General features: G+C 47.6%; 1 protein-coding gene across 1 annotated transcript in view; it reads right to left on the bottom strand.

The window, feature by feature from the left end:
* The window catches only part of NCOA1 (nuclear receptor coactivator 1), a 183777-nt gene that overhangs the window by 40627 nt on the left and 116206 nt on the right, over nt 1–26944 (bottom strand). Inside the window, exons 3-4 of the mRNA XM_010583169.1 lie at nt 23026–23132; nt 18906–19072 (exon numbers count right to left, since the gene is read on the bottom strand). Of these exons, the coding sequence (XP_010581471.1) occupies nt 18906–19072; nt 23026–23111 (253 nt within the window). The 5' untranslated portion in view covers nt 23112–23132. The remainder of the gene's footprint in view (nt 1–18905; nt 19073–23025; nt 23133–26944) is intronic.

Below are 26944 nucleotides of genomic sequence, written 5' to 3'. Positions count from 1 at the left end.
GACAGATTATGTGTAAACAAACCAACGGGAGCAACATGAGCCCTGGCGCTGCTGCTGTTTGAAGCTGTTGGGATCCAGCTGTGGGGGCTTTGGCAGCCTTGGGCATCATAAATCCCCGTGGCACAATAAAAGCCCGGCATGCTGACGGCCCCGATTGGAACCTAATTGCTGCAAACGTGATTAAAGCAGGGTTTTTTTTCTTGCAGCAGAGAAAGAAGCTATTTTAAATGCATTCCTCAAATTATGCCCCGATTTTCTGACAACCAGGGAGATGTCTGGGTGCCTCTGGAGTCTATAGGAGCTGTAGGGTCCTTGGCACTCCAAAAATATTAGGTCAGTGGACTTGAACTGTGAGGTAAATGTGTTATAAACAGGCCACCCAATATCATCGATACTGCAGCAGGACAGGATGAGATGCCCACTGAGATGCCTGGGAACACCGCGGTCACTTTGAAAACAATCTCATCCCGTGCCAACCCCGTGCAGCCAAGCTTGGCACGGAGAGAGGTGACATTTCCAGCTCAGCCCCGCTATTTCGCAGCCACACGAGCCTCCTGGCTGGAAGCCGCTGATTCTTTGCAGGACTAGAAGAAGGGATGGGGAAGGCACAAGGCTGGTGAGGGATGGAGGACACTGCTAAAGCACGCTGGGACTGGAAGAGGAATGATACACTCAGATGCCCTGATGCTGGAAGCGATGGCCAGCGGCACAAGGCAATGGGAACAGATTTTGCATCACTGAGAGCTGCTCTTCCCGTCCCCCAGCCCAATGGTACCCAGCCGTGTCCAGGGCTGCCAGCCAGGCTGCTCTTGGTGTGCAGCTCCTCCCGGGCTCGGCACGGTGGAAGGAAGGCATGGAGCAATGCTGGGGGGGGGAAAGAGGGGTGGGAGGCGAGCAGAGTAAAAAGCTATGCCCCTGGCAAGGCGAGGGCTGACGGCGGGGTGGCAAGCTGCTGAAACGGTGGGGTGCAGCCCAGGCTGGGGGGACGTCGGCAAGTCAAGGTGTGCGGATGGACAGCCCACCCGTTCGGAGTGTTTTCCCCCTAATTTTAGAAGACATCAATGTAAAAAGTTCTTTTTTTTGGTTAATAAAAGCCCAAAGCCAAGAGCACACACAGGAAAGGCAAACAGCTCATCTGGGGTGTTATTTCTGCTCCCCCAAAAGACCGTGCAGTATGTACCCCCCTTAAAAACTGGCTCAGTCACTCTGCCTCTAAACCACATCGCATGGAGAAAAGCTGAAGGATGTGACTTTGGCAAGTGGGTGCCACCCACAGAGCTGTAGGGTACTGGTGCTTTCCCCTTTCTTTTTTTGCCCTCTTTGCATTATTATTTTTTATTTCCCCAACCTCCCTAGTTCGCCTTAGCTGCCTCCATCCCTTTGGGAGGTCTTCTGCTCTTTCTCTGCCACCATTTTTGGTGGCATAGGGCACAGTAAAATCATCCCCAGGATGCTGCACTCGCCTCTCTCTGCTTCCAGACCTCTGTACCCAAAACCCTGTACTCACAGAAAACCAGGCATCCAAGGTAGGGAGAAAATCAGGTATCCAAGGCAGGGAAAATACAAGGGTTGGAGAGGAGCTGTGACCTCCTCCAGCAGCCACAGCTGAAGACCTTCCCTGGAGCAATGCTGAGGCTGTGTAGGGTAAGAGCCATAGCCACACAATGGGAAAAGTCCCCCCAAAGGCCTTAACTTACCGCTTTTTACCCCAAACATGACAAAGCCCCATGGCCAGGAGAGCACCTGCACTCCAAGGGGCCAGAGAATTGAGGATGTGCCACCAGAGTGATGGCAGGACCATAGGGAAGGAGGGTCGGTGGCTTAGGGGACACCTCCCAGAGCCACTCCAAGGGATAAGGTGGGAGGGGAAGGAAAATGGGTGTCAAGGGGCTGGAGGTGGAGAGGAAAAGATGTCCAGCATTGATGTCCATCTGCAGTGTCTTGGGAAATTATCTCTGGCCCCACAAGCTCCATCACATGGAGCTCCATCCATAGCATCCAGGGCAAGCACTCCTGTCTCTCCATCCCTTAAATCTGCACTTTTAAATTAAAATAATACAAGCTGTCTGATTCTGCTCATCATTTAAAATTTTGCAGCTGAAATGCTTTTTTTTTTTCCCAGAAAGGGGAAATGAATATCTGAAAAATAATATATTGCACATGGGTCTTCTAAATCAGGACATAAAGAATTCAAACCAGGATTTTGCTGAGAAACGTCATGAACACAGAAAATTAGAACAATTGTTTCCACTTACCCAGCACAAAACTTTGTAATATATTGCATTTTGCTTTGACTTGCAAGAAGCTCACTGCTGCTCTCCAAGGAAGCCCCAATGGAGAGACCCCCAAAGTTGCGGACATGATGGCCAGGACCCAAACGCTGCCTCACACCCTCCAAGGGCTCTTTTTCAACATGAAATTTCTATGGGCAACATTCATTTTTCATTTGTTATGATAGAAGCCCAAAAAGTCTTTGGGTTTTGACTTTTCTATTAAAAATTCAACAGCTCAAAGGCAAAAAGTCCAACTAAGGAGGACTTGCAGCCTTTCTCAGAGCGTGTTGGGTACCCCAGTGGGTACCAAGGATGACAGAGCAGGGCAAGATGGAGAAGCTGATGAGATGCCTAGAAAACACGACAGAGCACCAGGCACGATGAATCCCCATCCCTCTCCCATATGGCACAGCCCCACAGCCTCCCCAAGGGCTGTGCTGGCTGAACCCCCCAGATCTCAGCCAGGATCTGCTCTATCTGCTTTTTAAAAGATGAGCAAGGCAAAAAAAATCCACATCTGTAATTTCCCAAATGAGGAGCTTTGATTTTTAGTTAATTAAAATCAGATGGAACAGACTCGGTGCACCCACAGATCAAGAGTGTGACAGAAAGCTGTGCCATTAATTAGTGCCTGCTACAAGGTTCATCAGTCCAGTAAACCCAACAGAAAAAAAAACTGCAATAAAAATAAACTCCTTGGCAGAAGGTGTGCACCAAGTACATCTTGCAGTGGGGCACAAAAAAATTGGTTTAAAAAAGCTGCAAGAGGAGAAAAAGACAACAATATTGATACAGGAAAGCAGCAGGTAAGGGGATCTAGACCACAGAAATGGGAACACTTTTGTGTTTTTAAACGGTACTCAAGGAGGAAGACATGTCTAGGGCTATCTGTCAGGTTAGAGACATGTTGGGGGAAAGCCTTCAAGCATCACTGGCTGCTGCTAGTGGTAGTAGCCCGGCCATCCAGGGAGACCCGAGGTCCTGAGCTCACCTCTGGCCTCCTCTCGAGTCCCAGCAAGCCCGAGCGCTCTCCTCTTCATTCCTAGGGATCAACAGGTAGAGGAAGATCCAACCTCAACTGGGGGATGAAGCCAATTTCCAAGGAAGACCATTCTATGTAGCCTACAGGGCACGCGCTTGGACCACAGCAACGATGGCTTCTTTGGAGGTACTTTAAACCAAAATTCAAGCTGTGGAAACTGAGATTTGCCCAACGCCCCCCTGTTCAACGTCAGCATATTCACACGGAGGCAGATGCAGAGAACCCAGCCCAGAGTCCTCCCTTCTTCACTTCCACAAATACCAGATTCCTCTAAAACACTGTATGGAAATCAGCAGCTCTTAGGTTGTATAACTTTTTATTCTAGTAGGAGGAAGGAAATTATCTGATCTATGAATTTAAAAAACTGTGGAAAAATACAATCTGTGAGATTCAGAGCTTGAAAATACCAGTGCAAGAAATAGAAGAGCAGATCTTGGCTTTCAGAAATCAGCACGGCTCCTTCAGAGCCCTGCGCTCGCCTGCTTTATATCACCTGTCGTGATGGTCTATCGGTGACAGGACCTAGGGTGCTCCCCAACCATGTGCCATAACACCAGGCAGGAGTTCCAGGACACCGGGGTAAGATCTATCTCTCAGAGCATAGGATGGAGATGTTTCCACCTGAGCTACTGATCTCGTGCTCCCTTTACGGCCAAAGTAGAGAAAAAGGCATTTTTAGAGGAGAGTCGCCTGATCCATTTTACATTCTTATTCTAAGATGGAGTCTCATTTTTTATTTTTTTGGGGGGTGTTGTTATCCCCTAGGCCCTCCTCCACAACCAGCAGCCAAACAGCTTGCTCGCTCTCTTTTTCTTTCTCTTCCAGTGAGAGCTGAACTCCTGAATTCATCACCAAACTCCAGCGTTGGCCCTAAAAGAAATAACCCATGCACCTCCAGAGCTGACAACACAGCGCTCGCTTCAGCCCCAGGTATTTCTGTGCCATCCCAGAGAACGTCCTCACCAACACAGCCCCAAGGGGTTCTTCAGACACATCGTGAACCCTTATTCCTTCATCAACGTACATGCAAAGGCACACGTCAGGAGGATACATCTCATCAGGCACACAGCCAAGGGAGGAAACTAAGTCCTTGGGGTATATAAAATGGGCTCTAGTGCCCACATGTATGGTGAGGACTGAGGACTAAAGCTGCTGGCCACTCCAGTTGCATCAGTAGAGCCAACAGCGGACACGGATTGGTGGAGGGCAGGACAGTGGGACATCCTACCGCTCTCCCATGTCTCACCTGAGCTTCTTGCTTCATGGCCTGGCTGGAAAAGCAGTCCAAAAAAAGCAGTCATGCATTACTGCTGTACTGGGAATGATGACAGCTCCATCTAATGCTCTCACAGCTATTTGCCACGCTGCCTTCAGCCCAAGAGCCCGTCCTTACCACAGTGGCACTGGGAAGACACACTAAAGTCCACGGGCTAGTCCCAGCAGTTAAGCACCTCTCCAACCACTATATAAAACTTCAAATCCTAAAAGGACTATACTACGCAGACTTATTCATCCACCAGCATAGATTTGCAGGTGGGACACGGCCTTTATACTGAGGTTAGTGATTTCAAGGTAGCTTTTAAACCGTATGAGCAAAAGATACAACAGGCCGGTGTCCATATTAACACAGCAGCTTGACTTATCCTTCCACTTGCCCAAAAAACCCTTCAACAGTGATATTTCAAAACCAGGACGCCATTCCATGATGCTTCAGTGCAATTTGCCAATTTGATGGCAGTTCCCATCAGCAGGAGGACTACAGCCACCTCCACCATGTCTACAACCAGCCCTGCGAAATAGACACCCCTGGTGGGCAACAACCCAACTCCGTACCAGGTCTTTAGACTGGCGATCCCAAGCTTAAGCAACATTAACCTTCCACGTGGCTATGGGCTGCTCCCCAGTTTTGGCTGCTCCTCCAAGTGGTATTTCCCCTCTTTTCCCACACAGAGGATAAGGATTTTGACAGCAGGAATTTTGCTGGGTTTTTTTAAAACTTTTTTCTTATTTTTTAAACACGTATCTACCCAGCAACAGACAACCAAATTCCTCAGGACTATACAATGCAAATAAATCAACAGTCTTGTTTTAACCCATTTGACCCTTACTATAAATTACAAAGAACATATTCCAACATTGCCCTCGTCCTAACCAACTGCTACGCACTCAACTGAACGGCAACCTGTGACATCCTTCCAAATGAGGACCTCGGGGAGGATGGACAAGACATCTGCTTCCCTTTAACGAGCCTAAGATACAATTCCCCATTAACACTCCCATTCCAGCTGAAGAAACCCAGTGCATAACCACACACACTTCTGCAGCTCTTGCTGGAGTGGATTAAGAAGTTCATTGACATCTTTTGAGCTGAGATGCTGTTACATGCCACATGAATGCTCGCAACCCAAAAGCCACCAGGATTAGCTTCAACCAATGCTGCTTTCACACAGCACGGTGGTTCACCAACTGGTGGTTCTCTCTTGAAGGACTCCAGATGGACCTCCAAGAACACATTTGTCCATGCCCCAAAGCAAATGGCATCACGCAGCATCAGTGTACAACAGCACCAGGAGTACAGCTTAAGATCCTAGATACCGGTCCCTGCTCCGACCAGCAGACATCACTTTCTTTGGCAAAGCTTATATGGAAACTCTATTTTTCTGCTTCTAATAAAATCCTTGTGTAATGGCGAAGAGTGCAGAGCAAAGCACGCTGCCACTAAGACAGAAGGAAAAGGGTATTTCTTTCTGTCTTCACACCTTTTAGAGTTAAACATTAATGGTGTCGAGATGTCTTAAGTAAAAAAGGCTGGTTGTCTGAACAATGTCAGGAAAAATTATACGGTGCTGAGTGAATGCAAAATTAATGAGCACTGAATGCTGACAGGAGAGAACAGGCATAAGGAGCCGAGACTTTTTTATAGTCAACGCTGAGATCAAGCAGCTAGAACATCTCCATCTTGCTGGGTGAAGGAATAAAGGCAGAAAAAAACTTTTATCTCAAATCTGAGGAATTTAATTCATTCAAAAACTGTGTCAACTCTGCATGGCCAAATCTACAGCGATGAGAAAGGGCTACATATATCTCCCCCGCACAACTTTAATTCAGCCCTGGCATAGCCTTCATTCTTCTCCTGCAGGCATAAAATACATTGCAACACCATTTTAACGATCCGACTTAATTAATTTTGCAAAGAATTAGACTATTTTTTCTCATGATGTAGCATCTTGAAGCCCTGGTAGGCTGCATGCTAAAGTCCATGAGAAGTTACTATTGAAAATTCACTCGTGTCAACCGTTAAACCAGCTTTATGCTCAAGTTGCACAGGCACGTCAAATATGCGAACTGCACCGGCAAGGAGACGCCTGCCAAAGCGTGCAGACAATGCAAAGCTCGAGCGCGGCGAGGGGGGAGCTGACGCTTCCCATGCACAGAGCAGCACTCCCCCTCCAGCCCCGCTCCTCCAATCCCGACTTTCTCGCGCCTCCCATCTGTCTCTCCTCGGCTGCAAAGGGAGAGCTGTCAATCTGCAGCTATGGAGGGGATCGACATGCTTTTTCTGCTACGCCAAAGGGATCTGTCGGAGGTGAAGGCAGACTTCGTGGTGCAGTGCAAATGAACCGAGGGGTGGCTGTAACACATGCATGTGAGTGTGGTCAGTAGGCGCAAGTGCAGCGCCGGGCCATGAAATGCCCCTGGGAGGACAGGGATGGGCAGGAGCAAGCCACGTGGTACGGGAAGCTACCTAGAGAAGACGGAGCCGTGTGGTATGGGAAGCCACCCAGAGAACATGGAGCCGTGTGGTATGGGAAGCCACCCAGAGAAGACGGAGCCGTGTGGTATGGGAAGCCACCCAGAGAACATGGAGCCACATGATATGTATGGGAAGCCACCAGAGAAGATGGAGCCTCCTGGTATGGGAAGCCACCCGGAGAAGACAGATCAAGCCACACAGGTGAAGACTGCCTTCTTGTCGATCTGCACAGAGCCTGCTCAGGAGGACCTCACCTCCAAAATTAACTTTAACTCTTCCAGTGCAATTGTTACATGCAGAACAGTGGGTGCAGTGCCAGATGCTGCATGTTCAGCGTGGGTGCATGAAGGCACGACTCTCGGGTGCTCCCTGTCCCAAAGCAGGCAACTGCCTGGGAGAGTAAGGAACAAGGCTGAATATCCATCCTTTGTTTCCCCCGGCAAATACCACAGAGACTCATGCTCTGGGGTTCTGCACCTAGGGCCAAGGTGCAGCTACCTGCAACTACTTTTTTAAGGACTCTGTTCATGATTTCAAAAATTTGAGATGGTCCAAAGCATTCCCTGCTCCCATAAGAAACCGTCCATGCATGTAATTCACTGTCTCAGCACAGCAGCTGCACCAAACCCAGGGCAAACATCAGCCTGGGGAACCTGATCCACCACTCCAGTGTTCGTCAACCCCGCTCATCATAATGTGGACTTAATGATTTAAAGGGTAGTTGGCTGAGAGTGGTGGTTTAATTAATTAATGAAAACCTGTCTTGGAAGGCAGACTTCCTAAATAGCAAGGGCAGAAGGAACGGTGAGAAATATCATTTAAAACCATCCAAATGGTGTTATTGGCTCTTTACCCAAGCCACTGGTGAGGCTTTAAGTGCCACCAAACACCCCATGGTGAAATCGTGGTGCTCAGGGCAAGCAGAAGAAGCCAGATGAAAATCTCAGCAGCTGGGCACCGGGGAATAACATGGCCCCAGAGGGACCAAGACTGCTCCTGCACCTCTCACACTCGTGTCCCAGCAAGTTTGTTTGCTTTGCCCAACCGTACCGCTCAGCATAGTAAAAGCTATTATCTCCTTGTACAAATCTCCCTTTATTTCCTCTGCTCACAGGAGCGTTAGGAGGATTAAGGTCTATAAAAGTTGGCTCAGGGGAAAATCTGAAGTGAAAATGGAAGGACTTGCGCAGCTGGCTCCAAGTTTGGGGTTTTTTTCCCGTAAGAAAGAGGTTTATTGTGTTACTTCTTGCTTTTTAGGCACGGCAATGCTTGCACTGCCAGGTGCTCTGATGGGTCAATAATCAAGATGGGCACTTGCAGAGATGTGCTGGGGTGAGCTTCTCTCTGAACCCCCTCTCTTGCACAGGACACTTGATGACCAGCTCAGATGAGGTGACTCCATCGTGGCTGCTAGAAGAGAGGTGGGACAGATCCCCGTTGTCCTGCTTCTGTACCCAAAGGGACGGTAGCTCACAGGATGGATGAACCTCTTTCTGATCATCAGCCAAACTAACCAGGGTGCAGAGCAGAGGGAGGACAAACTCAGAGGAGGCAAAACCCTGCTGGGGTACCATCCCATCTTTAAGAAGAATCTTAAAACAGGTTTTGTCCATCTCTACGAAGGGTAAGGAGGGCCAGGAAAAGGGCTTTAAAGAAAGGGGATTTTTTTCCTCCTCCTTTCCTGCCTTTCCTGAGACTGAAGCAAGGAGGAAAAAAAAAAAAAAAAAAAAAAAAAAAAAAAAGCTAATCCAGCACAGCAGAAGGCAAGAGGAGGAGTGATTTCTACAGGTGGTTTATTACTCTCCACATGATCCACACGCCTGTTACATCCTATCAGATCCTCTTCTTACAGCAAGGTGCTAAAGGATTTATTAGTTCTTGACAGTGTGAGATGTTTAAAAGCTTGAGGATGTAATAACCAAATGTTCATTTGTTAAAATAAAGGCACTGTTTGGAGAGGTCTGTGCAATTCTTAGCAGCCTCCCCTTCCCCTTGGTCTATATTTAAGCTGCCAGCTAGATTAAAACTGTCAAAGCAGGGATGAGAATTTTATTGACATGCTTTGTAGGTGGTAGGGTTCCATAAAATAAACATATACAGAGGATGCTCCCTGGTGTTGCTGCACAGGCAGAGATTTTTATAGTACTGACCTGGGGGAGTTTGTATCTGAAATCAATCCCTGATATAAAACAGATTCCAGAGGATACAGAGAGACAGACTTCACAAATGTCTGCGGAGAGCGTGGGCAGGGATGCAATCCGTTTAACATTTCACATTGAAACCAAACTGCGGAGAAGGGGAGGGTGTGAAATTCCCTGAACTCGCTCCAACAAACTCTTCACCCCTCGTGCGCGAGGTGCAATTAATTACTCTGATAACGGGGAGGTTTTAAGCCCGGGCAGGGCGCAGGATGGAATGTGGGGCAGGGGACACATGTGGATGCTCAGGAAGCAAAGCGAGGACTCTCGCCCCAGCTTTGCACAGGCAGAATTCGCTGCTGCAGATGGGGACCCAGCTCTCGAGGCGTTTTTCAAAATCAAAATATTCAGATTTATAGAGATGAAGGCCAGGAGAGATGACTAGATTGGCCAGTCTGACCTCTTGAATATCACAGAGCCATCAAAGTTCACCCACTTCCACCACCACAATCCCTGAACTTCTGTTTGGCCAAAACCTGACACAACCCACCGCTTCCCTTGGCAGCTGGTTCCCAAAGCAATCACCCTCCCAGTTGTAACTCTGGGCCTGAGTCCTAATTTGTTTTTGTCTGGCTTCAGCTTTGAGTCATTCTCTGTTATGCTGGATCTAAAAACTGCTTTAGTAGCCAGCATTTTCCGTTCTTGTTAGCGTTTATAGTGTCATCACCATGTCCCCACACCTTTTTTTTGTTTCCCCCTGGATACACTCAACAGAGCTCTTCAACCTTCCAAGCTGCAAGTCATTTTCTCCAGCCCCTGGCTCATTTCCATGGCTCTCCTCTCTGCCTTCTCTGGATTTTGCAATCTCTTTCCAGCATGGATACCATGCCTGAGCTCCAGTTTTGTCCCACCAACTCCATGCACATGTAACATTACCCAAAAGAAGGCTACCTTGCTTTTCATCACATCCCAAGTTCACATTAACTGCCTTCACTTCCAGGATCTCCAAATCTTCTTGAAAAGCACCATTTCCCAGGATACCATCCATCCAGCACTTCTGTATGCCCATCCTGTATTGGTACAGCGATGATTTTATACGTCCTTTCACATCCATGAAGATGTTCAATAGCACTGAGATCTAGCAGAGACTCCCAAGAAGCTCCATAAAACTCAATTTTGAGAAGAAAGGTGTTTTGTCAGGATGAGGAGAGGTCACCGGTGGTGTTCCTCTGGCACTCGAGGTAAGGTAGTCATGAAGGGAGAAAATACACACCAACTCGAGGGTGGGTTGACCCATTCACATGAAAGAGGACCAAATGGTAGAAAAACTACCCAATTACTCTGCTAAACTGTGCTACTTTCTCCCACTTTCTACTACTTGAAGATCATGTACTCATCAACCAAGAACATCGGCTTTGGCTAAAAGTTGGGGATGGCTTAATGGACGTGACAAGAGGAGACAACAACCATTACCTCCAGCATACCAGGGATGGTACCAGCAACAACCTAACGCTACTGGTAAGATCTGGTAAGAAAAACCATAACAGTCTAGGCCAATTCACTCAAGAAAAATGAAGTTCAGTTGGAAGAAGTGCAGAAAAGAGCTGTTGGGTTGATTAAAGGAAAGGCATAACTATCTGACACCAAGAGCCTAGGAGAGCTTGGTTTGTTGGACGAGTCAAGCGAAGGTAGAGAACAAGAGCAACAACTTCATACCGCCTTTAGGGAAGGGCGGTAATTGCCAAACAGAAGGAAGAATAAACGAAATTAAAGGGCAATGCTGGCACAGAAATGATCCGAAACTCATTTCCACTGAAAATGAGCAAGTGGTTTCATCCTCTTCAGGATCTCAAAAGGATTCTTGGAAGGATGAAGTTAAACAGTTAAAAGGACTGTATCTGTTTGTACTCTGTTTACCTTGGATCAGCCTCACACTTGAGGGCTTTCAGTGGGCACCTACCGAAGCCAAGGAGGAATTCCCCCTCCCCACTGATGTTTAATCTGGCCTCCAGGGTTTGGTTGTTTTCCTTTCTCTGTAGCCCTCTAACATATGGTGAAAAATTGGCCGCCGAGACAAGATGAAAGCAGTGTGCACCCCTCCCTCTAGTAGCATGAGCAGCTCGATCAGGGTTAATCCAACCACCAGATTTGGAATGAAGAAAGACCCTTCCTCCCCAGCACCTGCAAACAGCCAACGACAGCGTCACTGGCTGAGAAGGTCCTTCCTGATCTCAGGGACGAAGGTGGAAGAACTCAGAGTCTGCAAAACACCGCTCTAAGGCAAAAGCAAAGCTCCCCTTTCCTGACCTCCCTTGAAGCAAACAAAATCAGGATAACTCCAATAAAGTCAATGCATTTAAAGAGGAGACTACAGCACCAGGCTGACAGTTGTAGCCTGAAGAGATTCCAATCTAATTTTAGATTTGACACAAACCTTAATGTGGTTTTAATTAATTAATTAAAAAATCCTTTAATTAATGTAAACCCCTTAAAGCGGTTTTCATTTACTCCATTTCCAGGAGACATTTCCACTTACATTGCTCCTCAGATGCCATTCTTCTGCTTGCTTTTGTTCTTCAGTCAAACCTCAAATGTTAAGACTTAAACTTCTGTTTATAATACGTCACTGGCCTTGAAAGCTGGGATGCTTTGAGCTCAGGCTATTTCTTGAGCCTTCACTTTAATGATTTTCCAAGTAATGGGGTTTCCATCTCTTCTCTGACTATGCAAAAACTTGTTCTTCCATTGCATGGAAGTCTCCTCTTTTGGGTCCACTGAAGGACCTCCGTGTTGACTCCGCACATAAAAGCTACCAAAAATTACACTTGAATTCTCTGAATCTAATAGTTCAAGTTTATCTCAATTTCTGCATGCAAGGCAGAAAGGCAGCAGTGATGGCATGCTGTCACCCTGCCCTCCTGGCAGCAACACCCACCTTGGGCAGCTCTCCAGGCCACCAAGGAAGGAGCTCAGATGTGATGTGGGAATGCGCAGGACATCCCCGGGGTCCAGAGTCCCTGGGACCTCTCTCCCCCTTGGCTCTCTGATGGCAACCTGTACTTGGTAGAGTGGCCACTGGCTCCTGTCTTCAACCTGCTCCATCTGCATGGCCAGCAGCTTGGGCACCACATCTAGGTGACCACCACATACTGCGTCCAGTCTGGGGACCCCTGTGTAAGACAAACTGGAGTGAGTTCAGTGGAGGCCACCAAGATGGTCAGGGCTGGAGCACTGGTCCTGAGACCAGAGGCCAAGGGAAGGGGTTTGCTCAGCCTGGAAAGAGATGGCTTTGGGGCACCTGACAGCAGCCTGCCCATGCCTACAAGAAGTCATGGAGGTGATGGAGCCAGGTTCTTCACAGCGATGCATGGTGAGAAGATGAGAAGCAATAGGTGAAAGTGAAGCAAGAGATGTTCAGGTGGGACAGGAGGAAAATCTTGTTCACTACAAGGCCAGCCAAGTGCTGGAGCAGGTTGCCCAGAGCACTTGTGCTTCTCCATCCTTGGGGGCTTCCAAAGCCCAACTAGGTAAAGCCCTCAGCAACCTGGGCTGGTCCCAGAGCTGACCCTGCTTTGAGCCCATTTGTCAAACACCACCACTATCAGAAATGGAAATAAGCTTTAGGGAAATGAGGTGGTTCCATCAGGAGAGAAAGATTGCCAGCACCCAGGTAAAATGTTAGACTTCTCCAAGAGGATACTGGATTACAATATGGGGAGAGGGAAGAGCTGAAATGAAAAAGTATTCAAAAATATAAAATGCAAGAAATAATGCAAGCATAAACAAGGCAGAGCATGTTATGCAGAAGGTACTTTCCCTTGGTGGCATGGAGGCAGCAGCTCCAAGGACCTGAGAAGTTTAATCGGAAACTGGAAATAACTGCCTGTGATTCAATGCATGGCAAGAAAGACGCCTTCAAACTGGAGTTGGTGAAAGAAGGATATGCAGACAATTTAGGAGGATCCTAAACAGAAAAAAAAAAAAAAATGATGCCTGAAGACTTTAACCACACTATCCTGGCAAAACAAAGCCAAGCGAGGGAGAAGATCCCAAAGGCTCCATCCACTCCTGCACTGGAGATGTCCAGCTCCTCTGCAGACTCAGTAACATGGACTTGGGCTAGATATTTCCTCAAAGCTAATGGAAGTCCATGTACAGCTCCATCCCCAGAGCCTGTGGACACAAAACCCTGTGGACTGAGGGTAACATGGGAGCCTGGACCTGGGCAGATGAAACCAGCTGACAGCCTTTAATTGCTCTGCACTGGGTTCCTCTGCTTTGGGGTAAAGCTCGCCAAGGGGCCTTGGCTCTGTGACTTGCTTCCACACATTGCACGCAATTACTCGCCTTGTGGTTTTATGGGAGTAATTTTATGATCTTTAATAGCGTACCACATCACTCGGCTGCTGGGACAAGAAGGGGCCCTTGACTCAGTGCCCGAGGACAAGGTCTCCTCCTTTCCTCCTCCCAAAACCTCATGCCGCTGTTGCAGGCTGTGGGAGAAGCCTCTTCCCAGGCCACCACTTCACCATTTTCTGACCACCACTAAATACAAAGCCAAGGCTTTTTGTTCTCTCTTTAGAGCTTGCCACGTGTTGGCATTCCCAAACCCAAGAAGAAACTCAGCATTCGTTTTGAAGAGGCTTCCGTATATCCCACTGAGGATCCAGGACCTCTGTGCACTAGAAGCTGTACATGTATATCACCAAATAAATCCAGGGCCAAATCTAAGCATATGACAAGACAGCAGGGAAACTTAATTAGAGGAAAGCCACTGACAGTCCACTGATTGTATGCAACAGAGCAGCCAAAATCAATAATTATTTCATATACTTCACTTAATTAACCTACTGTATTTACCCAGAAGGAAAATTACTTCCCCAAGTAGGTTCACTTCCAAATGGGGGGTGGTCTTAAATTAAGGGTCCTCCTCTTTTTGGGTTGATGTGCCCTAGTGACAAAGGAGCACAAACTTGCCTGAAGGAACCCATCTTACTATGGCCACACTTCAGGAAAAAAAACAAATAAAAAGATGTCAGGAGGACACAACTGCTCCATGGTTATGTGGGACCCAAAAGAGGACACCTCCATGCAGCAGAAGAACAAGCTGTGGAATGTTTGTGTAATCTGAGAAGAGACAGAAATGCTCTTATCCCTAAAACCTCTGAAAATTATTGAAGTAAAGGCTCAAGAAATAGCCTTCTCCCCCTCCCTGCCCAAAGTAACTCAATTTAAAAATTGAGGGTCATCTTTGCAGGTTAACACAGTAATGTTCAGGAAAGAAAGCTAATTCTTCTCCTGGTGCCCTTTTAAAACATCCCGAAATCGGGTCACTATGCTGTAGCATTATTACAGAATAAAACCGCGTTAATAAAGATCTGATTTTTTTTTCCCTTATACATCTATAAGAATAAATTCAGCAGCTCCACCACCAAAAAGCCAGGCTTCACTGGGGCTGAAGGTGTCATACGTGGGATCATATGACCCTCCATCGCCATAAGAAGCGTTGCATTGCAAAGGCAAGCAATGACTCGGGGTCCTTCATGAGATAAGCTAAGTTGTACAAATCCAAGCAAACACAGAATAAATCCTTTGTTTTGGCAACTACAAAATAAATCTGCTGGGGCTTTTGGACCTCACAGGACCAGAAACTCATGAGCATCACCCCACGTGTCCTGGCGGGGCCAGGAGCCGTGCGGTGGCTGCTCCTGGACCAGGTAGCTGCCGGCTCTGCACACCAACTCCCACAGAAGCCGAACATACGGCAGCACAGCGGGAGCGACCGTCAGCAAGCAGCAATGAGCAAACGCAGGAAGGACAGGGGGAAGGAGGTCCCTTGGACGCCAGCAGCGGTAGAGTCGCTTGCGATGCCTTAGGAGGTGTTTCAAGGGCAATCCTCTGTGGCTGTTTGAGTTTGTAGGCAGTGTAATGAAAAGCTCAATACTATTTGATTTATTCTATTAAGGTGCTGCATTTATACTCCTGCTCTGGAAGGAAATTAAAGCAGCCTATCAATGGAGAGGGCTTTTAGGAAAAGGCTTGGTGGCTTCATCTTAAAAAGGACACTGCCAAGGTTGGGAGCTCTACAAGCGAGATCAGATGACCCCTCCACCAGCTCCCATCTCCGTCAGATCTCTGCACACTGCTCATCACCCCTTCCATCAACCAAAGGTTATCACCCTCCCAAAACTGGGGCGTTTAATTAAAAACATCAGGGGAAAAAAGGAAATACCTTTCTGGAGCCCGTCCGCCACTGCAGAGCCTGGTGTCACAGGGGTGTTGGATGCCGAGGCTCTGCCTCTCCTTGGGCAGGGGTGACGCTAACCTCCATAGGGTACGCATCAAGTATTACATCATTTTACAGAAAAGAAACAAAACAAGTGGTGGTCCATGCATCAGTGCAGCTTTTCCAATATCTCTGCTCGTTTTTGTACTCCTGCATGACCAAGATGCCTTATTTTTACATTTGCAGCCACACACCGGCTGCCTTCCCAGCAGCAACCAAGCCTCCTCCCCATCCTGCAGTCTCCTGACTCCACCACAGCTCCACCACGCTGCCCTGATGGCTTCTTCTAACAGCCTTTACACCACCTCTGCTAACCCTACAAGCCAAAGAGCGATGCATGTTGAGCAGCGAAGCTGTCCAGCTTGCCTCCATCCATCAGGTTTTGGCTGCAGCAGCACTGCTCTGAATTAAAGCAACCTTGGGCGAGCTCACCTCTACATGATGGATGGAGATCAGCTCCATCTCACAGCATGGCTCTGCAGCAGAGGACCTACCCCAGGAGAGGACCTCAGGCATCCACGTGCTGGGCCTGACGCCAGGCTGAAGGCAAAGGGGAGGGAGGTCCGCACGGATGGACCGCTGCCCCGTGGAGCCCAGGCAGGATGATCAGAGAGATCTTCTCCTTGCTGACCTCCACACCGCCCAGGAGACATTGGTGGCCTTTTCTCCTCCTTCCCCAGCAAGCAACCATGCACAGGCACGGTTCAGGGCTCCAACACTCAAACCACCCGACTTGAAAAAATCGAAAAAACTTTTGCGGGACGGACAAAGGCTGAAAAATTAACTGTCTGGCCTCTTCCTCCGCTGCGTTTATTGCTGTCTTGGCAGATGAATTTCAGGTTGCTGCCACAGCCGCAAACCGCTTGTTCTGCCAACTGTACATTACTAACATTGGAAGGTGTCCAGACCTAGGAATCTTTTCTAAAAGCATTTGCTTCATACTTTAAATAGCAGCCCAGCAGGCAGGGGGATGGGAGGGAGGGCTCAGCCCCTGCGTGCGATCCATCTGCAAGCTTCTGCCAGCTCCTCCACCCCTTTGCGGGTTAAAACCGAGGACGACCCGCGGCGGAGGTGCAGGGGAAGGAGAGAGCTGGTGGGATGCAACCTCTAAACCCTCCAGGCTTGGCAGCGGGAAGGATGCCCCCCCCCGGGATGTCCCCGCTCCCCCAGCGCTGCCACCTGCCCCTTCCCAAGCTCCCCAGCTCCACGCCTGGCACATTATTAATTAAATTAATAGCAGGACGTTGACTGTTTTTTCATTGAAATCTGCTCTGTTATGAGGTTTAGCATCATTTTCCCTGGTGCTTATGGGTTTTGCTTACTATTGGGCTGAACAGCATCATTTTCTGGGATTTAAATGATTCTGTGATTTGTTGGGATGTCCTGAGCCCGCTGTAACACACTACTGCGAAGTCGAAACTCCCCGGCTCCTCTCTATTACATGAAATCATGTCTCCAGGTGGGTTTTCTAACGGAGCATTAGAAGGGGCACAGCCACGCACTGCAGGATATGTTGCCGTTCACAATACTTTAGCAACAAAACCACATCCTCGGTAGTTAGCAAATATTAATCAGCTTTATGGCTGAGAAACAGAGAGGAGGAGGATGAAGGACACGGGCAGGGAAACACAACATCTAACACTCGATATAACTATAAGGACAGAAAATTATCTCTGGCCACAAATACTCTGACTTTTTTCCGTATTTTTCCTACTTCCTCATGTGAAATGCTCTTGCAGTAAACAAGAACAAATACAGGTGAAGTTTCTTGTCTTCGGTAATTTGGTGCTGCACTAGATAAGCTGGCAATACAGAGCAAAGCTCAAGGCATAATATTTTTAAGCAGTGCTTGTCCCAGTTAATGTTCAGCCCTGCTGTGCAATGTCAAGAAAACTAATGAACAGCAAAGTGGCAGCGAGCAGGAACCTGGGCGTACTCACTTGCTACCGAACTCCTTTCAGAGCCCAGGCACAACGTGAATGAAATCTAAAAGCAGTTGTCCTGGTTCATCGGGAAGCCCGGGCAGCCCAGGCAACGTGAGCCGAATACTTTGCCACTGTGCTTGCCCCAAAATTCAGTGCCTAAAATAATAGTGAGCTGGGAGGACCTACGGCAATGCCTGGCTTGTGATAGGACAAAGGGTAACGGTTTTAAACTAAAAGAGTGTTGATTCAGACTAGATATAAGGAAGAAATTGTTTACAATGACAGTGGTGAGACATTGGCACGTGTTGCCCAGAGAGGTGGTCGATGTCCCATCCCTGGAAACGTTCAAGGTCAGGTTGGACGGGGCTCTGAGCAACCTGATCTAGTTGAATATGTCCCTGCTCGTCGCAAAGGCTTGGACTAGAACACCTTGAAAGGTCCCTTCCAACCCAAACCATTCTATGGGGTGTCTGTACATGCATACCCACAACCCAGCCACCGGGTTTGGGAAAAACTTAACATCTGTTATCAGGGAACACGGCTCCACTCGGAGCATGCAACGGGAGCTTTGGCAAAGGCAACGCTTGACGGATGATGTGCTCTTAGCACTAATGCTGAGCAGGATTCACCTTGTGCACGAAGGACAAAGTGTTCACACGAAGGACAAATATTTGCACAAAGGACAAAGTATTTGAGCTCATGAGATGGGCAGCCCTTAGCAGGCATGATGCAGAGCAAGCTGGAACCCACCTGCAGCAGCTCCAGGAGGGATGCTGAGGTTGCAAGGACCTGAACAAGTCCCACTCCCTCCTTAACATACCTCACCCCTTCACCTCTGCATCGCTTGAGCCCTGTGGACTTCCACATTTCAGTCTATGAGTTGATACTCTGGGTGAATTTTAACCTTTATATATATGGCTTCTCAAGCATCTCTTCTCTGTTCACTGGTTACAGCACCGTATTCACTGGCGGGAGGTGGATTAATGCCCCCTCTAATCTGTTCATTTGGCAGGAGAACAGATCTGACAAGGGTACATGGTTCTTCACCAACTCTTGCACAGCGTGTGGCAGAGCCATCTCTCCTTCACCCTTACCCAGCCATAGAATGGGGTTTCTGCACACAGTTAATAGCAGTATTGCTGATAAGCTCTTAACAGGCCTAATCCTGAAAGCTTAACAAACACTTCTGATTATTTTAATCTAAGGATTAATTTCAGGATGAATCATAAACAGAGTAAAGTGCCACCTTGCACCAGAAACAAAGGTGGCATCTCAAACAAGCCAAGCATCAGAGGTGAAGCATACCCTTTCATATTACTGCTTTCATAAAAGCAGAAGGAAAACTATTGCAAATGGAATGATTATGTCATGATTTTTCTTGAATTAAGTCATGATTATTTGCTGTGATTTAGAGTCTGAAGGGTTCCAGGAGAATGCTTTTACTCCAAAGGTTTCCAACAAGCCAAGGCAGGAGGCTGCCGCCTTACCTTGCTCCAACCTCTTCATCTGCTGGATCTGATCAACCGTCTTTTTTAGGATCTTGCATTTGTCAGGTTTGACACTCAGAGTGTCGATGTCCCCGATGTTTGCAGACAGCAGCTCTGCCAGCTCCTCTAAATATTTATTCTCCTGTTCCCGTCGCCGCTTTTCATTGCTGTTAAAGAAGGGAAAAAAATTAAAAGTTACGTTAATGACTTTTCCCCACTGCTCAGTCTAGTCACACCTGGGCACTGGACAAGAACCCAAAAATACAAGTATTTGCTGGAGTGATGTCCACACTATAATCCAAATATCTCCAAAATACTGGGGAGTTCATCCAGGTCTTTGTTTATTTTTATGCATATAATCAAAATTTATGCCAAGGAAGATACACAGGGCTAGCCAGACACCCCCAACAAAACCAGACCTCTAACATTCAGGACTCTCTCTTCCTCTCAAAAATAGTTAGAAATTAGTTATATCAAAAATAATAAAAAATAGTTATATACAGCTTCTTATTTGTTTACAGCCGCTATTCCAGTTGTCACCAAGTTTAATCCTAAATTCATACATAAAAGCTAACAACACCCACCAGAGTTCACCAAAGTGAAAATCGGAATCAAGAGTGACATGAGAAAATTGAAAAATATTCATGAAATCAACCTTTTTGTCCCAGCGAAAGCAGCTTTTCTTTTAGCTCACAGCCACTGCAGAAGCCCAACGTTCTCCCATCAACTACTTGTAAATTCTGGGAATTGAGAATATATTATATATCTGGTATGACATGGCCATCATTGAAGCCACCCTGGACACTGTAACATATTCCTTTACCAAAGATGTTATAAGCATCAAACCTACCAAAACAAACTGTGCATATGGGAGAGATGCACAGAGCCACACTTTCCCTAAATACCTTCCTCTACATCAACCACAGGATGAAATGAGGACACCTCAAAATGCCTAACACAGCACTACACCACTTGTGATGCCTTTTATCAGGTTGGTTTTCAATAAGCCACCTAATTTTTTGTTGCAACCTTCACAGGACACCCAGCACTCTATTTAAGAAGTACTGCCTAAAAATCCCTAACAACTACTAGACACCAAGAAGCTACTGAGACGGCTGTGGGCACGGTGAGATGTTCCTGGCCTCAAAGAGGCCCCACCGCTCATGGAGGGGCTCAGAAAACACTGGTTACAAAAGCTGAATCTGTAAGTCTGGCTCAGTAGCAGATTTGTGTCCCACCGCCGATGCCGTTGTGTTTTTCTATGTGGTGATAAAAGCTCTGCTAACAGCTGAAGACTTCAAGAAGAGGTTTGGTTTATTATATCTGCTGAGAGTGCAAGCCAACCTGAGCATGAATATACCTTAATAACTCTGCAGAGACCATTTAGAAACCGTATCTGTCCAAAAGGGGATGAGACACCACCAGCTCTCCCCTCTAAGGAGCTCCTCATGTAGGCTGCACAGATGTTTCTTTATTTTTTCCCAATTCCACTTTATTAGCTCAATATCCAGGTCTGACAGGTAGGGGTTGTCTCTTGGGCATTTTTCTGCTGCTTAAACTTGCTCTCACATGAAAATATCTGACCACCACAGGGATGAGACTCCATGTTGAACCTCCCCTTGCCTTCCAAGTTCACTCTCCATTACCTCGCTTCTCCTCCTGCCAGTGTCTCTCCAGATGCCGTGACTGCCCAGAGGAGCGCCAGGAATGACTCGCCCTCCTTTAATTCAGCAGACCAGCAGAATAAAAAAAGAAGGGGGAAAAAATAAAGGCAAGGCCAGCTGCGGGTGTGGAAAACACAAGCTGTGTTTCTGCCTGGGCCACCAGTCCCATGAAGTCCATGAGCGAGACCTTCCATGGCAGACACACGGTGCGACCTGGAAACTCCTCTGCAATGGGTTTGGGTGGGCGCAAGAGCCCTCGCTTCCCTGGCAGGCAGCTGCCAACTGGTACTAAGGGTTGCAGGCAGCAAAAACAGCTTCACAGAGGTAGGTTGGATGTCCACCTGCTGCAGAAGTTCTGGGTCCAGCCATGGACCTCAGCCTCTTTTTGCACAGGTATCGGTGACACCAGTGCCGGCGCGGTCCCTGGCAGTGGGCAGGCAAATGCTTCGCGAAGGAGCTGAGCGAGTATTTTAGTTAAGGTCAAATTAATTCCTAGCTCTTCCTGCGAACCAAAAAGCAATAGCAGAGGGGAGAGAAAAAAATTCCTCTGTTGTGGGTGAGCTCATTTCATGAAAACCCTTAATGTCACTGTTGCTGTGGCAACTTTCAAATTGTAGGAGGGAGAATTGGCCAATTTTCCTTACATAAAAGCATCATGAGAATATTACAGCAGTGGGTTGTTCTTTATGACTCCCAAGTATCATCAAAAGCAATAGTTAAACCTTCCAGGTTTTAACAAAAGAGTTTTGAAGTTCACTCTGCTCTGGAGTACGTTACGGAGGACTCTGGCCAGCCTGGGGAGGAGGATGAGGTCCCTCCCCACTGTGGCTGGGAGTCGGGAGATGGTCTGAAAGAAGGAAGACGCAGCACTGGTGAGGGCTTCTCTTCTGGATTCTGCTTCAGGTCCAGTGTTCAGGGTTGGATGGCCAACCCAATGACAACTATTTGAGTCAACCATTCTAAAAATGCTTGTAGGTGCTTTGTGGATGTGAAAACTCGTGCTTAGACAAGGAAGGAGAATCCTTCATCCAGAAGTTTCTGCTTCTCTATGATCAGTTCGTTCCTCGTCCTACATATTTTGAAAGACCACTGGTGGCAGCAGCAGAAGGCTTTCGTAAGTGCTGAGATGTTAGGAAACAAATCACAAAAGATCTGCTTTCCAAAGACAAACCAGATGAAGCAAAGCCAGGTGCGTGCTCATTCATCTGGAAAGCAGTTCCTCCAAGAAGAGGTGTCCAAGCCCACCTTGCTACCTATGGCTCTGTCATGGGGACTCAAGAACCAACAGCTTCACCCCACACTCACCTCCAGGGTGAGGACTGGCTCTGAGACCAGCCTGGAGACAGCAGCGAGGGCTGCAGAGCTCTGACTCAGCTGACTCAACCAGAAAGGGGAAATATTTCACATGATTGGTAGGAGTAAGACAGCTACAAGTGCTATCAAAATGTCTCCTGCAATTTAATGGCACAGCTAAGTCGTGAACCACAGAGCCTTTGTAAGAAGGTGTGTGAACTCTACAAAACAGAGATGTGGCAACCAAAACTGCAATAAACAGAAATCCTCAAACAACCACTTAATGTCTCTCTACTGGAACACCATAGCCTTTACATTTATTGTCTAGAATATCAGGTATGAGCTGCAAGTGATAGAAAATACACCTAGGCTTTGCTCAGTGCATCAATATTCTGCGACAACGACCAAAACAGCATCCCAGGCAGCAGAGACACGGAGTCAGCAGCAACACCGTACGTTCATCCTTACTAACAGACTACATCGCCATGGAAAAAGATGCACAGGATTCACAGGGAGCCTGGAAAAGCCTGTGGAAGGAGATCACAACTGCCTCTATCCAGGACTTCTTAGCCTAAATCAGGTGGCAAGGTAGCTGGGACGGGAAGGCTCGGTCATAAGCAAAAGGTGCCTTTCTGCAGTGAGCTGAGCTTTAAAGCAGCCTGCATCAGCACACAGAAATGAAAATATTTCAGACAGAAGTATCTTCTGTTTCATAATTGATTCATGGAGCAAGAGGGTCTCCATCGGAGTTTCTGAATATTACAAAAACATGGATTTCTTAGGAATCTGGCATGAAGAGGCAGAAGGCTTAGGATGATCTGCAGACCTTGCAGAAGAATCTGCCCCAAATTTACCCTGAGAAAGCTTTCCTGGTGCTCTGAGTGCTCTCGATTTATAAAATCAATACATTAACTTTGATAACGAGCCTCTAATCATCATTTGCCACCTAACAACAAGCAGAGCAGATGGGGAGCTGCATTTCCATCATGCTCCATCTTCCACCGCAGCCACCGCTAAAAGCAAAGCGAAGTTCTGGTGGGAAGTGTGAACGTTTCCGAGTGGCTGAAACCTGGCTCCATCTGCTCGAGCAGACGGGATGGAGCGATGCAGCGGGAATGACAAAGTAGCCGCGGCAGGGGACGGATTGGGAGCAGTGCACGTACCTCTGGGCTGTATCGCAGGGTGAGCCTTTCCTCTTCCGAGAGTCGGGGTTGGCAGGGTCTGTTGAGCTGTCCCCAAGGCCACTCATGTTGGTTGACCTACTTTGCACCTGGAACCGAACAGAGACAGGGTAAGGACAAGCTTTTTGCAGCTGCAGGTGGAGCGGTTCCTCAGCAGCAGAGCCAGAAAACAGGTAACTAACCCAATGCAAATCCTTCTTACTGAACCAATGCCTTGTTTGTGAAAAAAAACGTGCGAAGGGAAGACAACACAACACACGATCACGTTATCCTCCTTTTGGTGTCCCCTGGTCACCATTTGGCCAAGCGAGTCCTCACCACCAGTACCATCATCTTTACATCACAGACTGAGCTCTTCCCTGCATCCTCACAGATTTTAGCTTCCTGGCCTTACAGCATTTTAACAACTATCTAAACACAGCCTGTTTTAATGCTTTGTTTATGGGTGTTTGATTGCTTTTGTTTTGTTTCCTTCTCCTGCAAGTCTTCTCCTTCAGCCCATCTTCGACTTCTCTGCCATCTCCCCCAGGTTCCTCTGACTCAGGGCTGGCAGCGGACGCTCCACCCCTCGCATTGTGTCTGCACTCCTGCTCCCCCACCACCTCCTTTCCCCTCAGCACATGGCCTGGGCTTTAATTAGAGCTGCAAACTGACTCATCTCTTAACGGGATGCGACACCCTCCCACGAACCCCTTCCCCACCTCCTGCTGAGGCTACCTCCCACACATGGTCCTCCCAGCCCCAACCTTCTGGCAGAGAGCTTCCCATCATGGCCGGTCTGTGGCCAGACTCAACACTGGGCACCTCCTGGGATCCAGCTCTCTACAACACATGGACATTTCACCCTTATTTTTAGGGTGTAACTTCAACAGATGTTGGGTAAACTAGTCCATGCTATGGCAAATGAGAGGTCTGAGTAACCGAAGAAGGTCCGGAAGTCATGAGGATTTTAACATTGCAATATCCCACATGCTAATTGTCCTTAACCATAAATTGTATTTTTTATATTTAACTGAATAAAATACCATGTAAGCCTACTAAGGGCAAGAAAGCCAATTAAGACTTCTTTCCCGACACTTCACCTTGAACGGTGCTAAAGGGTTTGGCCAAAGACTGTGACACTCTCTGACCTGAGAACTCAGCCAGTTCCCTCCAACTGCCTAAAGGGGACTAAACACATCTATAGGACAGGGTCAAAACCTCATACAACATGTTAAATCAAGGGACAGAGCTTCTCTAGAAAAGAAATCAGCTATGCACATTGCTTCCTTTGCTTTGCTAAGCCATTCAGTGATTTTTCCAGTAACCACAATAAGTCCATACTGGATATTTATTTATTTATTTTAGAAGTGTTTATCATTGTGAGAAGTTCAATCCCTGAGAAATAAAATAACAGTACCCTGGACAAGAAGTTAGTAGTTTAGAGAGTAAAAGGACTAAGTTCTTAAACTTACTTCCCTTCATTTCTTCCATTACTTTCTGAAAGCTGGAATTTTAACGAGCATTACACTGCTGACAGATTGTGATAAAACGAACCGTAGAAGGCACATCCACAGTTCCCACAGCCCAGATTCCTGCCATGTTTTATTCAGCCTGCCTGCAAGCATGGTGGGATGCCTTAGGTGGTCCAGCACCTCCCACCCGCTGCCCAGCCCGGCGCAAGGCAGCCACTCATCAAAAACCATCGGTGCTGGTTCATCTTGTGCTCAGACAGGTGATAATTAAAGTCCCACCAGCTTTTGAAAGTCCTCTGAGTCCCAAACCACATCTGCAGACCAGCTCCTCCTAACCTCAGAGCAGTGCAGAGGGATGGACACAGCTGTGAGAATCTCCTCTGCTCCCTGGTTACTTGGAGACCCCAGTGTTTGTATTAAAACCCAGAAAGCCAACCATCTCCTGGGCTGTATCCCAAGCAGCGTGGCCAGCAGGTCGAGGGAGGGGATTCTGCCCCTCTGCTCCAATCAGGTGAGACCCCACCTGGAGTCCTGCATCCAGCTCTGGGGTCCTCAGCACAGGAGAGACATGGACCTGTTGGAGCGGGTCCAGAGGAGGGACACAAAGATGATCTGAGGGCTGGAGCACCTCTGCTATGAGGAAAGGGTGAGAGAGTTGGGCTTGTTCAGCCTGGAGGAGAGAAGGCTCCAGGGAGACCTTATAGCAGCCTGCCAGTACCTAAAGGGGGCTTACAAGAAAGATGGAGAGGGACTTTTTACAAGGGTATGTAGTGATAGGACAAGGGGTAAGGGCTTTAGACTGAAAGAGGGTAGATTTAGGTTAAATGTAAGGAAGAAGTTCTTCATTATGAAGGTGGTGAAACACTGGCCCAGGTTGCCCAGAGAGGTGGTTGATGCCCCATCCCTGGAAATATTCAAGGTCAGGTTGGACGGGGCTCTGAGCAACCTGAGCAGGGGGGTAGGACTAGATGACTTTTAAAGGTCCCTTCCAACCAAAACCATTCTATGATTCTGTGATTCTATGAAAACCAGCGTTACCAGCTTCGTTATCTCCTATGACTGAGGTGTCCAGGGGGTTGTTACACATTTTGGCTCATCACGTCCCCAGTGACCCACCTCTACACTTGGCGCTGAAAACCTCTACTCCAAAATAAGTGAAATATCTGCACTTAGCACAGTGCTACAGGGAAAGAGCCCATCTTTCGGCAGCACACAGGCATTTCTGCTAATGCTTGCGTCAGCGGTGCTAAGGTGAATGCGGTTCCTGAAATCATTTTAGCAATATTAGCACAGGTGATCGATGCTGCAGGCACGAGAGCTTGTCCACTGAAATCAGAAACCCTGAGCACATGCCAGCAAGCTATCCATGACCAGGGATCCGAGTTCATCCCCAGTATCTTTGGCATGTTTGCAAGAAGGAATGATGCCAAAGCAAATATAAGGAAGGGGAAAAAAACAAACTCTTGAAAAATTTAGAGATTGGAAAACTAAAAATGCTGCATCATCTGCTCTGGGTGAGAAGGGCTCTCTGAGGTTTCAGACAAGCTTCCTGGGGTTTAAACCTTCTTCTTAAAGGTTTAACTTGCTCTTACCAAAACATTAAGTTTCCACAAGTGGTGTTGCTCTTAAGGTCCTGATCTTTCCTCTTGGCAACTGAATTAGAAGAAAAAAATGAGCAGGGATATGGCAGGTAAAGTCAACCATCCCACTGGGATGCTCCGCTGCAGGACCGCAGCTTGGCAAGAGTGAACATATGCCCTAGAGAGGTGAACTAAGGACAACATTGCAGCCTTAGCTGAAATCCTTGGCTTGAGTTAAGCCCTTGATGTAATACACTCAATGTTTCTTTTTATTGTAAAAGTAGTTTATTTTGCGGCAAAACTTGCCAGGGCTGACAAGCCAAAAAATGTCATTTGGTCTAAAAATAACGGGGATGACTCGGTTTGAAAGCCCTGTTGGGTCAGGGCAAGACCAGGAGTTGATGTCCCCCATGGAGGGCAGGGGTTGAGCTGCTGGTGAAAGGCAGCCCTGCCTGTCACTGCCCGTGCTTGGGGCCATTTCACCGGAAATCTGATTTCTAAACACTGGCTTCTTGTAAAAACGTTAATATTCTGCTGGCTTAGGAAAGCAAACAGAGGCAGACGAAGGACAGCGGGATGGTAATCATAGAATCATAGAATCGTTTAGGTTGGAAAAGACCTTTAAGATCATTAAGTCCAACCGTTAACCTAGCACTGCCAAGTCCACCACTAAACCATGTCCCTGAGCACCACGTCTACACGTCTTTTAAATACCCCCAGGGATGGTGACTCCACCACTTCTCTGGGCAGCCTGTTCCAGTGCTTGACAACCCTTTCGGTGAAGAAGTTCTTGCTAATATCCAATCTAAACCTCCCCTGGCGCAACTTGAGGCCATTTCCTCTCGTCCTATCACTTGTTACTTGGGA

This window comes from Haliaeetus leucocephalus, unplaced genomic scaffold, assembly GCF_000737465.1.
Source record: "Haliaeetus leucocephalus isolate CR32 unplaced genomic scaffold, Haliaeetus_leucocephalus-4.0 Scaffold871, whole genome shotgun sequence".
In the NCBI taxonomy this organism is placed as follows: domain Eukaryota; kingdom Metazoa; phylum Chordata; class Aves; order Accipitriformes; family Accipitridae; genus Haliaeetus; species Haliaeetus leucocephalus.
This window is presented reverse-complemented; position numbering and strand designations above follow the sequence as displayed.